The sequence below is a fragment of the Oncorhynchus clarkii genome, chromosome 21 (assembly GCF_045791955.1).
Source record: "Oncorhynchus clarkii lewisi isolate Uvic-CL-2024 chromosome 21, UVic_Ocla_1.0, whole genome shotgun sequence".
In the NCBI taxonomy this organism is placed as follows: domain Eukaryota; kingdom Metazoa; phylum Chordata; class Actinopteri; order Salmoniformes; family Salmonidae; genus Oncorhynchus; species Oncorhynchus clarkii.
The window spans coordinates 11,887,786-11,904,227 of NC_092167.1; the positions used below are offsets into that span (position 1 = coordinate 11,887,786).

Consider the following 16,442-nt stretch of genomic DNA (forward strand, 5'->3'; position numbering starts at 1 on the left):
TCTAATGCATTCTAATGCATAATGCATGTGGTAAACAAAGTGCCCAGGCCCAAAGTCACTGCGTTTACACGGGCAGCCCATTTCTGGTATCTTTTTCCACTAATTGGTCATTTGACCAATCATATCAGATATTTTTTTCAGAGCTGATGTGTTTGGTCAAAAGATCAATTATTGGGGTTTGTATTTATTTATTGGGCTGCCTGTGTAAACGCAGGCTGTGAGTCTTCACACAATAAATGCTTCTGGTGTCAGTAGCAGAAAACACAGATGAACAAATCCTATAAAACCACTGTTTATTTCCATTGACATGATGCTCTGTCAACTACAATGCCACGATAAATCATGGGAAAGCAAACAACCACAGACTCAACCAATACACTGCAGGTCGGACGGTCGGATGCTTGATGTCAAAGAGGCTCCCCACTTCCTCTATCCCATGTGAACAGCAGGCCCATTCCCATCAGACCCCAGGCCCAAAGCTCCTCGGCACCACTGAGTCATGTGGCTCTTTGTAGTCAGCACTGATGCCATGATGTGGCCATTTCTGGGTATAGACCATAGCTTCCCACTCTATCCAACACCCAGGTTCTGTTATCTCAGGTCGTAAATTCCTTGCGGAGACTCTCTCCCCCTGACTATGCAGAGAGAGAGACACAGAGAGAACAACGGATTTCACACGATGAACTCCTAAATCCCCAAAATGGAAATTTGAAACAAAATGTCCACTTGTGGGAATGTTCCGTGGACACTTAAGGGACGGGTATGACGGGTGTGTTTCATTTGGTGACCTCAGAGAGGACAGGAAACACATAACTATATCTCTGAATGTGTACATTCTCAATTATGAGGTTTGCATATAATTCTTGTATAAAATTAATGAGTAAAGATGAAACTATTTGTGAAATGATGTACGGTTATGTTAAACCTTTAATGTGAGAGAATTGTATTCCCTTCAAATTTTAACTAAGTCATTGGCCTGCCCCCGTGAGCACAGACATATTCTGGCGTCATAGAACCACCTTTTCTATTGTTACGAATAAAAACCCCACCTGAGGAAATCCTCTTCAGACCACGTGTACCTCGGTGGACACTGAGGGGGCACAGGTTTGAGTTTATACCAGGCAAACCCACAGCGTGAGCTGTGATTGCGAATAGCTATTGAATTCCTAACTATACCACGTGGCTACACGGCTGGAAATGGTTAAACTCTGAGACTATCAATCCCTAAAGAATAAGAGCAAATCTAAGATACTAATTACTAGTCTGCAGCTAGAAATTATATAAACCTGGGATTGTGAATACCAAGGCCCAAATACCAAAACATCTATTCTATGAGAACATTTCTGAATGGTACTCTGAAGTATACATTCTAACCACGAAAGACTTTGATCTTCAGGGAAGCAGAGAGAGAGACTCGGGTGAACTCTCCAACAGACAAACTGACAATTCTAACAGAGGTCACGATGACACACTGGGCGTAAATACAGTGCCTTGCGAAAGTATTCGGCCCCCTTGAACTTTACGACCTTTTGCCACATTTCAGGCTTCAAACATAAATATATAAAACTGTATTTTTTTGTGAAGAATCAACAACAAGTGGGACACAATAATGAAGTGGAACAACATTTATTGGATATTTCAAACTTTTTTAACAAATCAAAAACTGAAAAATTGGGCGTGCAAAATTATTCAGCCCCTTTACTTTCAGTGCAGCAAACTCTCTCCAGAAGTTCAGTGAGGATATCTGAATGATCCAATGTTGACCTAAATGACTAATGATGATAAATACAATCCACCTGTGTGTAATCAAGTCTCCGTATAAATGCACCTGCACTGTGATAGTCTCAGAGGTCCGTCAAAAGCGCAGAGAGCATCATGAAGAACAAGGAACACACCAGGCAGGTCCGAGATACTGTTGTGAAGAAGTTTAAAGCCGGATTTGGAAACAAAAAGATTTCCCAAGCTTTAAACATCCCAAGGAGCAGTGTGCAAGCGATAATATTGAAATGGAAGGAGTATCAGACCACTGCAAATCTACCAAGACTTGGCCTCCCTCTAAACTTTCAGCTCATACAAGGAGAAGACTGATCAGAGATGCAGCCAAGAGGCCCATGATCACTCTGGATGAACTGCAGAGATCTACAGCTGAGGTGGGAGACTCTGTCCATAGGACAACAATCAGTCGTATATTGCACAAATCTGGCCTTTATGGAAGAGTGGCAAGAAGAAAGCCATTTCTTAAAGATATCCATAAAAAGTGTCGTTTAAAGTTTGCCACAAGCCACCTGGGAGACACACCAAACATGTGGAAGAAGGTGCTCTGGTCAGATGAAACCAAAATTGAACTTTTTGGCAACAATGCAAAACGTTATGTTTGGCGTAAAAGCAACACAGCTCATCACCCTGAACACACCATCCCCACTGTCAAACATGGTGGTGGCAGCATCATGGTTTGGGCCTGCTTTTCTTCAGCAGGGACAGGGAAGATGGTTAAAAATGATGGGAAGATGGATGGAGCCAAATACAGGACCATTCTGGAAGAAAACCTGATGGAGTCTGCAAAAGACCTGAGACTGGGACGGAGATTTGTCTTCCAACAAGACAATGATCCAAAACATAAAGCAAAATCTACAATGGAATGGTTCAAAAATAAACATATCCAGGTGTTAGAATGGCCAAGTCAAAGTCCAGACCTGAATCCAATCGAGAATCTGTGGAAAGAACTGAAAACTGCTGTTCACAAATGCTCTCCATCCAACCTCACTGAGCTCGAGCTGTTTTGCAAGGAGGAATGGGAAAAAATTTCAGTCTCTCGATGTGCAAAACTGATAGAGACATACCCCAAGCGACTTACAGCTGTAATCACAGCAAAAGGTGGCGCTACAAAGTATTAACTTAAGGGGGCTGAATAATTTTGCACGCCCAATTTTTCAGTTTTTGATTTGTTAAAAAAGTTTGAAATATCCAATAAATGTCGTTCCACTTCATGATTGTGTCCCACTTGTTGTTGATTCTTCACAAAAAAATACAGTTTTATATATTTATGTTTGAAGCCTGAAATGTGGCAAAAGGTCGCAAAGTTCAAGGGGGCCGAATACTTTCGCAAGGCACTGTATGTATTGATTGCAATTATTCCTGAATGATTGAGCGTTCATGTGCAAAGGATTATCATTTCAATTAATATAATTATCACCTGTGTGTAGTGATTCCTTTTGTCTTTCCCGCCTGTTCTCAGTCCACACCCCCTTCCCTTTGTCCATCAAGCCGTCATATCGGCTTAGCCCAATAGGGAACCTCCACTTTCATTTCCTTGTAACCATATCATATTTACGATGTTTGGAATGAGCCTGACGTGAGGTAAATAATTAATTCATAGGAAGACTAATTGATCAGATATTAAAATATCTGTAGAGTTATATTTGGAAACGTATAACTTTGTAATCTGAAGATTTTCCTTGGTGCCCCAACTTCCTAGTTAATTACATTTACATTATTAGTTTAATCACGTAATAATAATTACAGAGAATTGATTTGATAAAATAATAGTCTTCACTTTTAATGATGCCAAAGACCCGACATTGACCTTCAGGCCAAATTCAGCTGCTTGCAACAGCTGCTTGGGAACACATCACTTTGTGTAACTGCACTGTGTTTGCGATTTAGAGGTGTTTTTCTCTCATTATAAAAGTGCGATTTTAGAATGTCAAAGATTGAATGTGCTAATTGGTTGATAATTTTCCTCTTTGTCAATTGTCAGTCTGAACGTTAACGTCGCTGCTGAATTGTGTTTTTACCTTTATATTCCACCTGGGGATGCTGTTGAGCAGAGCTTTAGAGCAGTGGATGAGGTGAGTCATTTTATAGTTTGAAACTTGACGTTATCAGTGCATTTGAAAGATAGACACTGATACGACCATGGTTCAAAAATATTTACACTGTTCCATAACCCAAGCAAGTTGTCTTTCTCTTTGTTAATTTTGACTTGTGCGTCAACGTTTAGTGTGCCTCATCTGGATTGCTCAGATTTGACAGGATGCCCTGTATCAGATCAACAAGGTATGTGCGTCAACATCCCAAATAAATAGATGTTGTGGCTGTTTTTCATTACACACATTAACATCTCTGTTCAATGACTAAGAGTCATTTCCTTATGCAACATTATTCCTTCAGGTTTTCTTTCTGGGCTTTTCTCACTGCTACTAGGCAGCAGTGTGTGTTTATATGTATGTGTGTGTGTGTGTGTGTGGGGGCTACCTAGTTGGTAAAGGGCTACCTCCTAATTCTATGAAAATAGAGTATTTAAAAAGTGCTTAAGACATAATCTAGTGGCCAGGCAATGGGAGATGTATAATAATGTATCTCAACGAAGCATTGATGCAGGACGTTGGATAATAAGGACTCCCTTCACACGCCACTGTCTGGGACGCACGACTGCCTTTCATCAACTCAGTTTTGGAAGCAGCTAATTTCCTTTGGTCTCTGTGGAGTTCTGACCTGATTTCTCCCACAACGAATTGGACTGCTCTCTTTGCACTGTCATCAAATGGGTTATGGGGAACTAAGGACAGACACACTGAAAGAATAAACATTACAGTAGGCTAATACAATGTCTGCACAATGTTGAAACTTGACACGTACGTATAGGAGACCGCAGCAGTACATTCCAGTCATAGACACACGTTCTGTCTGTGATGACCACTCTTCCATAGTCCAAATTGAAACTCAATTGCCACAAACCTTGCATGCCCTCCTGTAACTAGAGCAATACAAATAAATGAAGCTCAACATGCACATGGACAAATCAGCAATTGCCTGAAAAAGAATAATTTTTTCAAATAGGAAAATTTAATGCATCCCATACAAGAGAACATTTTAGAGGGCATTTTGTGAGAATGAGAAAGGCAAATGAGATTAACCCTAAAAACAGAAATGCACACTACCGTTCAAAGGTTTGGGGTCACTTAGAATTTTACCCCTTTTTCTCCCCAATTTCGTAGTATCCAATTGTTGTAGTAGCTACTATCTTGTCTCATCGCTACAACTCCCGTACGGGCTCGGGAGAGACGAAGGTTGAAAGTCATGCGTCCTCCGATACACAACCAACCAAGCCGCTGCTTCTTTAACACAGCGCACATCCAACCCGGAAGCCAGCCGCACCAATGCGCCGGAGGAAACACCGTGCACCTGGCCACCTTGGTTAGCGCACACTGCGCCCAGCCCGCCACAGGAGTCGCTGGTGCGCGATGAGACAAGGACACCCCTACCGACCAAGCCCTCCCTAACCCGGGCGACGCTAGGCCAATTGTGCGTCGCCCCACGGACCTCCCGGTCGCGGCCGGTTACGACAGAGCCTGGGCGCGAACCCAGGGACTCTGATGGCACAGCTGGTGCTGCAGTACAGCGCCCTTAACCACTGCGCCACCCGGGAGGCAAAATGTCCATGTTTTTGAAAGAAAAGCACATTTTTTTGTCCATCAAAATAACATCAAATCGATCAGAAATACAGTGTAGACATTGTTAAAGTTGTAAATGACAATTGTAGTGGGAAACGGCTGATTTTTTATGGAATATCTACATAGGTGTACAGAGGCCCATTATTAGCAACCATCACTCCTGTGTTCCAAAGGCAAGTTGTGTTAGTTAATCCAACTTTATAATTTTAAAAGGCTAATTGATCATTAGAAAACCCTTTTGCAATTATGCTAGCACAGCTGAAAACTGTGATTCTGATTAAAGAAGCAATAAAAATGGCCTTCTTTAGACTAGTTGAGTATCTGGAGCATCAGCATTTGTGGGATTCGATTACAGGCTCAAAATGGCCAGAAACAAAGACCTTTCTTCTGAAACTCGTCAGTCTATTCTTGTTCTGAGAAACGAAGGCTATTCCATGCTTGAAATTGCCAAGAAACTGAAGATCTCGTACAACGCTGTGTACTACTCCCTTCACAGAACAGCACAAACTGGCTTAACCAGAATAGAAAGAGGGGTGGGAGGCCCCGATGAACAACTGAACAAGAGGACAAGTACATTAGAGTGTCTAGTTTGAGAAATAGATGCCTCAAGTCTTCAACTGGCAGCTTCATTAAATAGTACCCGCAAAACACCAGTCTCAACATCAACAGTGAAGAGGCGACTCCGGGATGCTGGCCTTCTAGGCAGAGTTCCTCTGTCCAGTGTTTGTGTTCTTTCGCCCATCTTAATCTTTATTTTTGTGTTATTGACCAGTCTGAGATATGGCTTTTTCTTTGCAATTCTGCCACCAGATAACTAAGGACCCCATGGAAGCAAAACAAATATCAAGACAGTTCACCTGTTGGTTCTGGCATGAGCAACCGATCGTGTCTGTATTGTAGCTCAAAGACTTGCATGACTTTTAAAGGGATAGTTTGGGATTGTTGCATTTAAGCCCTTTTTTCTACTTACCCAGAGTCAGAGGAACTCATGGATACAACGTCTGTGTGCAGTTTGAAGGATGTTAAAAGTACATTCGTTTCTGGAGCCATTGCTAACTAGCGTTAGCGCCATTACTGAAAGTCTACAGGGAGCAGGACGCACGCTACCTTAAACTTTTAACTTTTAAAAGGGTTTAGTTGCCAAAATCTTGAATTATCCCTTTAATCCACGTTAGTAAAAACAATGGCTCAACAGTTTGTGTTATCTACACTACAATCTTTAACTTTGCATATTTCCCAGATGGGACATAGTACTCCATGTCATACTCATCATCCAATGTCCTTGTCTGCGCCTCCACCCACTCCTCGTGGATGTTTCTGTAGGCCTCTGGAAAGTCTGTACCAAATGCCATGGTTCAAAGAACGATCCTCATAACAGGATGCATTGTTTCCTTAATAACTTGAAGAAACCAGCCTTTTACTTTGGGATCCTCAACTGCATGTTTGGCCTTTTTCTGGTCTGTAAGAAAAGGCAGATGGAAGTTAGTGGTTATCACTTTAAGATAGGTACGGTAGAGCTATGTTCATGGTAACAACTTGTTTTTGAGTGAGTTCAAACCTCTGGTGATTTACATTAAAATAAAATAAAACAATGCTTGCTCAAAATAGACTCAAGAACAAATAATCTATAGAAGTTTTGATTGAGTTAAAAACGTATTTTAAATCTTACCATAACATTTGATGACTATAATGAATGTATCTAAACTCCCCAAAATAACAAGGGGAATCATCAATGTTGAATGTTTTGAAGGGTTCTGCCACAATGTATTTGTTGATGAGTGTATGTCCTTTCCATCAACTGTGAAGCCATCTGTAACAAGAGCTACTCATGAGAAACAGCAATCAAGAATTTAATCTGTCAAACATCTTCAATATCTTCCCAAAGTATTCATACCCCTTGGATTTCTTCACATTTTATTGTTACAAAGTGGGATTAAAATATATTTAATTGTCATTTTTTGTCAACAATCTACTCAAAATACTTTGTAATGCCACATTCTAAACATTAAAGATAAATACAAGTTTGATAACTAAAATACAGTCGTTGCATATGTATGAAGCCCCTTTGTTCAGGCAAGCCTAAATTAGTTCAGGAGTAAAATTTGGCTTAACAAATCACATAAGTTAAATGGAATCACTGTGTGAAAAAATAAAAATGGACAAGTTTTTTTTGTATGTCTTACCCTTCCTCTGTCCCCCATGCATACAATATCTGTAAGGTCCCTTAGTCAAGCGTTGAATTTCAAGCACAAATTAAACTTCAAAGACTAGGGAGCTTTTTGAAAGCCTCATAAACAAGGGCAGTGATTGTAGATGGGTAACAATATCAAATCAGACATTGAATATCTATTTAAGCATGGTCAGGTTCATAATTATGCTGTTGATTATGCATTAAACCCCCCAGAAATATCAAAGGTACAGTCATCCTTCTGAACTGAGCTGCAGGACAGAAAGGAAAGTGCTCAGGGATGTTCCCATGAGGCCATTGGTGATTATAAAACAGAGTTTAATGTCTGTGATGGGATACAACTGAGGATGGATCAACAACATTGTAGTGACTACAATAATGACCCAGGTGAGTGAAAAGAAGAATAAAATACAGAGTAAAAATATTCCAAAACATGCATATTTTTTGCAACAGGGCACTAAAGTAATACTGCAGAGAAACATGGCAAAGGAATACACTTTTTGGCCTAAATGCAAAGCCTTGTGTTTGGGGAAAATCCAACAATATATCACTGAGTAACTGCCTCCTTATTTTCAAGCACGGTGATGGTATTTTCAAGCACGGTGTTGGTATTTTCAAGCACAGTGATGGTATTTTCAAGCATGGTGATGGTATTTTCAAGCACAGTGATGGTATTTTCTTGCACGGTGATGATATTTTCAAGCACGGTGATGGTATTTTCAAGCATGGTGATGATATCTACACTGTATTTGCTTACCAAAAAGACAGTAAATGTTCCTTAGTGGCCAAGTCAGTTTTGATTGAAATCTGCTTGGAAATCTATGGCAAGTCTTGAAAAAAGCTGTCTAGCCATCATCCCAACCATCTTGACAGAGCTTGAAGAATTATGAAAAGAATAATGGGCAAATTATTTGACAATCCAGGTGCTTTTATAGACTTTTGGCAGCTGTAATCGTTGCCAACGGTGATTCTAACATGTGTTGACTCAGGAAGCTGAATACTTAAGCAACAACTATATTTTAGTTATTTCATTTCTTTAATATTTATTATTTTTATTAAAATGCTCTTCCACGTTGACATTCAGTGTTTTGTGTAGATTGTTAACAATTGCAATTAAATCCATTTTAATCCCACTTTGTCACAGAATAAAAGGTGAAGAATTCCAAGGAGTATGAATACTTTTTTTCATCCAAATCACATGCATAAATTAATTTAGCTATCTATCTGAAAATGTCTCACCCCACAAAGCAGCGGTGTTGCTTGTGCTCGTTTGTACTTCACAGCGGTAACGCTATGTTTTCGTGAGGCCAGTGGGGATCTCAACACTCAGTCTCAGCAGGACTGATCCGTCAACATTGGGTAGAGGCCCAATGACTCTGACCCGATCTGTCATCACATCCCTATCTCGGGTCAAGAGGACCTTAAGTCCTGATAGGTCAGTGCTTGTCACATGACATCTTAAGGACACGTCCTCTTTGTGAGGTATGGGCTTGGCAAATATGAAAATCATAGAATAAAACAATGTTGACTGATGTAAATACCACAGTTGTAACAAACAGGGAAGGCAAATTTATTCAGATGCACTATAACTCCACAACCCCAAATCCTGTTATTGTGCACATTAATTCGCAGGTCTTTGTTATTGCATAGTCGCTCGACTGTATCTGTTCATCTCACCAGTCTTATGTTCTACTGCGCCAGCTCCTTCTCGTCTTCATGATATTGGTGAGTGACGAGCAAGTCATCCTGGAGAAACTCCTTAAACATGTGACTCCTCACTTTGTTTGAGTTCCAACTCTGTTCTATGGGGTTTGCCTGTAGAGACTCTGACATCCATGTATGAGAGGTAGGGTCAAAAGTCAGTTCTCACCAATGAGACCCCATTGGTCAAACCCAGCGGAAGATTCATTCGTGATGTAAGTGCAGCCACGCCGCCTCTGAAGAACATCTAGAAAAGATGGTGTAAGAAAGACTGACTTGACTGGACTTGTTCAATCAAATCCAGATTTCAGGTTATATGAAAATCCCAAAAGAACTTGATAACTGCTGAACAACAGTTACATTTTTGTTTCACTCAGTAAACATGGTTTTGTGAGTATAATAATAATAATAATAATATTTTATATAGTGCCTTTAATTATACACAATCTCAAAGATGCTTAAAAACAAAAGTACATGTAATATGAAACGTAACTAAACTGCATATCAGATATTTCAGGAATGAACTGAATACACTTTGAGCACAAGAAGGTTGTATTTTGCAACAACAAAAAAGTGTTGCTCATCAAGCTTGTTTCCATTTTTGATCTTACAATTTCACCAAAAATGGTTTTCAGTGAGCATATAATTTCTGACTACCCACATGCTTAAACCCATTTAGATATTAAATATGCAATCATTGTCAATTCTGCATACAAGATCATCCACACAAAGACAAAGGGTACTCACCAACTGTACTATTGTTGATCATATGACATATAGCTGCCAGAGAACCACTTCATGTTCTGTGTGGCTCTGAACAATCTAGGGTCCTCTCCCTCCATTGTGGGCTCTGATTGACCCAGTTCTGTCTGAGCTTTTCTTTCTTAGTCACACTGTCACAGCTCGATATGACGACTCCACATCAAACACAGTTGTCTGTTCAAACTGTGGTCGATCACCAGACTCTGAGATTATTATAGAATGGAACTCTGAGATCAATATGAACCACAGTTAACATGACAAACATATTTTTCCCATTCTGTTTCTGATGTACTTTTTAATCAATACTGTATTTTCAAGACTGATATATATATATATTTTTAGAACTGGGACATGGTCTGGTACATGTTTGAGGTGCCTTTGTGGAATGAAGTTCAACCTGGTCTTGAGGACTTCCGTTTTGTCAGCCGTAAGAGTAAACAATCAAATGAAGAAAAAAACTATTTTACAATAGGTTACAGCTTTAAACCAGGCTTTAATCACTGGAATGTGTGATGTTGGGCACAATATACACCTTGATTAAGTTGATATAAATCCCTATCATTAAAAAAATATATATATATATATTTTTTTATATAGCCTTCACTTTCTTGTTGAGAAAGTCTAACGTTGGTGGGATAAGCGCAGGTGTGGTTTACAGACAATGACCACAAGAGCAGCCGCTCACCGATGACCGCTCTTTCAACTCTGACACAGCCTAAACAAAAGCAAAGAAAGGCTGTGCGTTTGCTGGCGAACATGACTTAAGCCTACTGTTGATTTAATTGAATCCTGACCTTTTGTTCGTATGAGGAATGCATGTGATTGCATTCATAGTTGTTATAACCATTTAAGTCATGTGTAAGTGTTTATTTATTACTAATTCATACTTCTTATGATTTCAAAATAAATGGCTATCAGACTCACTGCTCTTCCTCTTAGGACCACAAGGCATGAGGAATGACATGAGATTAAACAAAAAGATGGCGTGTGGGATTGTGAATTGGAGAACAACATTCAACAAGATCAAAATGTAATCTGTTCAATTTTCACAAAGACGGCTGGAATTCAGTCGGACCTGCATTGCAGAACAGTAGAGTACTGTAGCTCTTTTTCGCCATGCACAACTAAAGAATGTATGAGCTAGCCTATTAGATTTCCCTCACAGGTAGATGCTTACACTTTCCAGAATAACACATTTGTGTGTGCACAGGTTCTTAGTAGTTTTGTTGACGGCAAGTGTAGTTTTGTTGACTTTTGTTTGCCAGAGAAATGTGTGAAACACATTCAAAAACAGATGTCAGTAGATCATAATTTGGAGTGATCCAACATTTCACACAGAAAAACTAGACACCTGTTGCAATCTTGTTAGCTATTATTATAAAAACAATATTAACTTAGTGTATTGCTTACCACAAAATGTTGTTGATATCAAAAGACTGATGAGGCAAACTGACATTCACCTGATAAAATGCCATGATTCATTAAAAAAAATATCAATGACAACTCCAGCATGGCCATAACACCTATGTTCATAATTTACTGATGTGCCTCCAAGAAGGGTAATGCTGCATCTGGGGAAAAAATGTAAGGTTTAAAAGGCAGCTACGGGAAATAAATGTTGCAGAACAGGAAATGTTTGGCACATACTTCTTCAGAGACCGTTTAAGTCCAAAATAAACAACACAAATTAATGTAGCCTTTAAGCTTTTTAATTAAACAAGAACATTGCGATAGAACAAGAAGCACAAATTGAAGAACTACACTCTGTTGAAGTTTGGACCCTAAGATTTTCACTGTATCCGCAATTACACCTGCAACCCTGTACATGTGACTATTAAATACTGAATCTGAATCACTCTGGTGATTATACTGCAGGAGAAGCCATGAGACTACCCAAATCAGGGTTGGAGTAACTGAAATTACTTTCCAATAGGAAGATCCTGAATTAAAAAGTAGTTGACCCCCAATCCTGATCCAGGTCGACAGATTAAAACCATGTTCTCTTGAGAGCATACTGTACCTGACAGTGGAGGATGTTTCACTGACACACCTCACTGAACATAGTTCCACAGATTCACTTTATGAATTGCCGGTCCACAGATTTTCTGGGAGCCTTCAGACACACAACCGGCTTGTATGCATGGCTGTTAGGACTGCAATGCTGCTACCTCCCAAATAGACCATGTATGACATTCCATGACTTGAAACGACTTTAGACCCTGTACTTGATATGCTGTGTATCATGTAATAAGGGTTTGTATAGTCCCAGTATGTCTGATCAGAGGAAGGGAGGATCATAGAGGGAGGAAGCTAAACTCAGTGAGCAGCAGTCCTGAACAGCAGAGACCCTCTTCTCCGTTCAAGTCAATTATCTCACCATCCCCCATCATGTCGCCCCTCTGCAACACAGAGATATGACAGAATGGGGAATGGTGGGATAATGCAGCATTCCTAAGACAACACAGAGGAACCCTGGGCTGCCCTACATAACGACCGTACAGCTAACGACATGGAATTGTGACAAAGTTGAATACTGTTGTATATTACTGTAGCCACAGTGAAAGGTGTGAACATGTGAGAAAATCAACTCCTTTTGGAGGAATGTCTCCTGCGACGGCTGGTGTGACTGTTTCGCCGTGTGAGCTCAGATGGCTCGGAGTGTGACCGCTCGTGCAACTTCAGGAGACGCAGGTACCTGAAGGCTTTTCCACACTGGCCACAGCTGTGGCCCTCCCCTGTGTGTTTAAACTTGTGCTCCCTCAGGTGCGTGTGTAGTTTGTAGGTCTTCCCACACTCGTCGCAGCTGTAAGGGCGTTCGTTCGAGTGCAGCCCACGCTTGTGTATGCGCAGGCCCCCGCTGTCTTTAAAGGTCTTGTCGCATATGTCGCATCTGTAAGGTTTCTCTGAAGAGTGCCTGCGTACGTGGGCCTGGAGTAGGCTGTTGTTGCCAAACATCTTCTGGCAGACAGGGCAGGGGAGTTTGGGACTGGGGTCATGGTCTTTTTGGTGTCTCTTTAGGTCAAACTCATAGACAAAGGTCCTTCCGCACTGGGCACACAGGAACTGGCGGTTCCCGATGTGGTAGCCCATGTGTCTCTTTAACAAGCTTGGCATAAAGAAACGCAACCCACACTGCTCACAGGCGTACGGGCGGTCCGTGGTGTGCCAGCGCTGGTGGGAGGACAGCTGGAATTGGGTTGGGAAGCTCTTCGGACAATGAGTGCAGAAATAGGTATTCTCACTTGTATGACAATCCATGTGTCGTTTGCAGTACTGTACCTGTGTGAAGCCCTTTCCACATATGGTGCATTTGTATGGTCTCGCATCCGTGTGGACGCGATGGTGATTCTGAAGGCCAACCTTTCTCCGAAAGCATTTGCCGCACTCGTCGCAGCTAAAGGGCCGCACGTCAGAGTGAATTTTCATATGGTTGGTCAGGAGTGCCAACGTCCTGAAGAACCTGCTACAATCGGTGCACTTGAAAGGTTTCTCTCCGGTGTGTATGCGGAGGTGATCCTCCAGCCGCCCCCGAGACAGAAAACGCTTCCCACACTCCTGGCAGGAGTTGGTTGCAGGTTCTCTCTTTTTCGAGCACGCTACTCGTAGTGGCTTTTGCACCCTCTTCCTTTGGATAATAGAACTCTCAAAGAGATCGACCTCTGTTTCCTGACCACCGATCACCACACTGCTCCCGAGACCTGTGTCGGCCGACTCCATCTCCTTGTCCAAATGATCGTTTTGTGGAAGGGGTGGCAAGGACTGGAGCGATAAAGTGTAACTGGCAATATGGGGGACCCACTGGTCGACACTCGTCAGCTCGACCGGCTGGTTATCCGTGGCAGGAATGACTAGCTGTGAAGGAGAGGCTTCAGTGATGGAAGTACTCATCAGTGATAGAAGCTGTTGCTGTCTCATCGTTTGCAGCATACTCCTTACTGTTGGTGCCCCTTTTGATGGTGCCCCTCCCACTAGTCCGCTAACACCTTGAGTACTAGAGCAGACCACGGCACTCTCTGGCAGTACATCCTCATCTTCTCCAGCATGGTCACAGTCATCTGACATCATTCCCAGATCCTCCAAGTTACTGAAGGGGGCAGGGTTCATGACGCTTAGAGCGGCTTCTAATGATTCTGATGGCTCGTCAAAATCTGGCTCCATTGATGGCATTCCACAAGCGAGGCGGAAGGACAGCGAGGACAGCACACAGTCACCCACCGAAGTCGTGACAGGTACTGAGAGAAAGGGACAAATATAGAAAAATTACATTCTGATTGGTTGATTGTGAAAGCCTAGGAATGAGCATGTTGACATTAATACCATTGAAAAACTATTTCACATTCCTGTAAATACAGCTAGTTCAAAGTGATCCATGAGAGTTTGGGGAAAACTACATTGTACTTTGTTCAGCTGTTGATAATTCTACTTAACATTAAACAGGAAGGAGAAGATATGATTAAAGTAAGCCTACCAAACTGATTCTTATTTAGCAGGTTCTGGTGCTGGAGGAGGATCTTCAGGTGCTCAGGGTCAGACACAGACTGTCCACACTCCTCCAGGTCAGAGGGGGCAGCACTGATAATGGACGCTATCTGAGAAGAAGAGGTAGAAGCTAAGATCAGCATCCAGGGAGTTTCTTAGAGTGCGCAGGATAAACAACATTATGAAATGTGTTGGCACGTATAAAGTTGTCTAACAATGTCAACATTAGATATGATTGGTGAATTGTTAGTTATAGACTTGTTGTGTAACAGTTCATTACCTGGGAGAGATCTGGCACAGATAGCAGTCGTTCCAGTTTGAGGACCAAGCCTCCCACAAGGGCCTGCAGTGCTGTGTCATACTTGGAGCCATACTGTGTATGGAACTCCTCCTACAGGGAAGGAAACAATAAGTTTAAGTCAGTGTCTTTGAAATGACAAAGTGGACAGTGTGAGAGGAAAGGGAGAAAGTGTGCCGAACCTGGAAGAAGTGCTTCCTCTCGTAAGGGTTTTTCAGCAGGGTTTGGACCAGCGCCACAAAGTTAGCCTGCGACTCCTCCACTTCTGCATCTTGCTGCTGTAATCAGGATTTGTAGGGGTGACAGGGTTTGTAGAAGTCATAAGTCCCAACCTGAAAACAACTTTTTTATCTCTTACCCCATCCATGTTTGCCCTTTGCAGATCTAAGGAGTCAGATGAGTGACAGCAAAGCAAGACAGATGGCCAAAAGCTCCCACAACCCCCACTAGAAGGTGTTAACACGTCGTTTACACTTATCCAGTACCCTCAGATCTGTACACTACAGAGCTAAAGGCTATTTTCAAACCAGACTAATGTGCAAATGTTACTCTCTTAAGTAGTCGTCCGAGAATGGTATTGACAGAAATATTTTTGTATGCTGTGTTACAGGTGTGAGTTGTTCACTGGTATGGGGTGGAATTTCCACACAAGAGAGAAATATTCTTACCCCCAAAATGTTCATCTTTTCCAGGAGACGTGGGATGTCCTGAAGGTTGGGTGGGTCCTTGCGGAACAACTCCAAGATCATCTAAAATAATGGGACAAAATTGTATAGGATTTTTCTAATACACAAATGTGTCAAAACCACATATCATGTCACTCACCCTTGCTCTCAGGCCCAGGATGAGTTGAGCCCTCTGTTTGTAACTCAGCAACTTTGGAACAGCTTCAGTCACCACAGTTACAAACTCCTCGACCTTCCCATAATGCATCACATTGCGTTGATTCACCACATGCCATACAAATGAATACATCAGCCGCAGGGGAGAAACCAATAGTCGCAAAGAGGAGAGAGGAAGTGGGGGAGCTATAGCAAGACGATAGAACAACATGTTAGGGTGTGTGGCTTCATCCTCTAGGTTCTTTAGCAACAAATACCTCCAGCAACATAGCTAACTAGCTAGCCAACTTAAATTTAGAAGGCATGCCGAAATAGACATTAGTTTTACACTAAGTTATCCATTGAAGATAGTCGCTAGATAGCTAGCGCTCTGCACTGCAGTGACTTGGGTCTGTAGCCAGGTGCACATTTGTAAAATTGGTTAGATTGCTAATACATGGTTAGCAAGTGTCGTATAATGTAACCTACCCGTACTGGCTGTCCTCTTCTTGACTCGTTTGTCCATGCCGGAATGTTACCAAATATGTACGATAGGCAGAAATCTAACAGTAAAGGTAACTAGCATGATAGATAGCTATCACCAACTTACTAACGATTTATGAAAATGGCGACAATAGATGTAAACGGAACCAAAACCAGAACAGTTTTGACCAGACTATTAACAATAAGATTGGCAGCATAAGATCATTACTGCCACCTATCGTCCTGGAATAAGAGCC

At 41.6% G+C, this 16,442-nt stretch overlaps 1 protein-coding gene across 4 annotated transcripts; it reads right to left on the reverse strand.

Annotated features, from left to right (window-relative positions):
* Positions 1–11,464: 11,464 nt before the first annotated feature.
* On the reverse strand, positions 11,465–16,363 carry LOC139378573 (zinc finger protein ZFP2-like). Of its 4 annotated transcripts, none has more exons than XM_071120865.1 (7): positions 16,192–16,363; positions 15,707–15,909; positions 15,550–15,630; positions 15,064–15,156; positions 14,864–14,974; positions 14,573–14,693; positions 11,465–14,336 (listed from the first exon to the last, which is right to left on the reverse strand). In XM_071120865.1, exons 1-7 carry the CDS (start codon positions 16,226–16,228, stop codon positions 12,688–12,690), a joined length of 2,295 nt encoding a protein of 764 aa, XP_070976966.1. In that variant the 5' UTR covers positions 16,229–16,363; the 3' UTR covers positions 11,465–12,687. The 4 variants fall into 4 exon arrangements, with proteins under 4 accessions (XP_070976966.1, XP_070976965.1, XP_070976968.1 ...); XM_071120864.1 differs by having other exon boundaries at positions 15,064–15,159; XM_071120867.1 differs by lacking the exon at positions 15,707–15,909 and having other exon boundaries at positions 15,064–15,159; positions 16,192–16,344.
* Between the last annotated feature and the right edge of the window lie 79 nt (positions 16,364–16,442).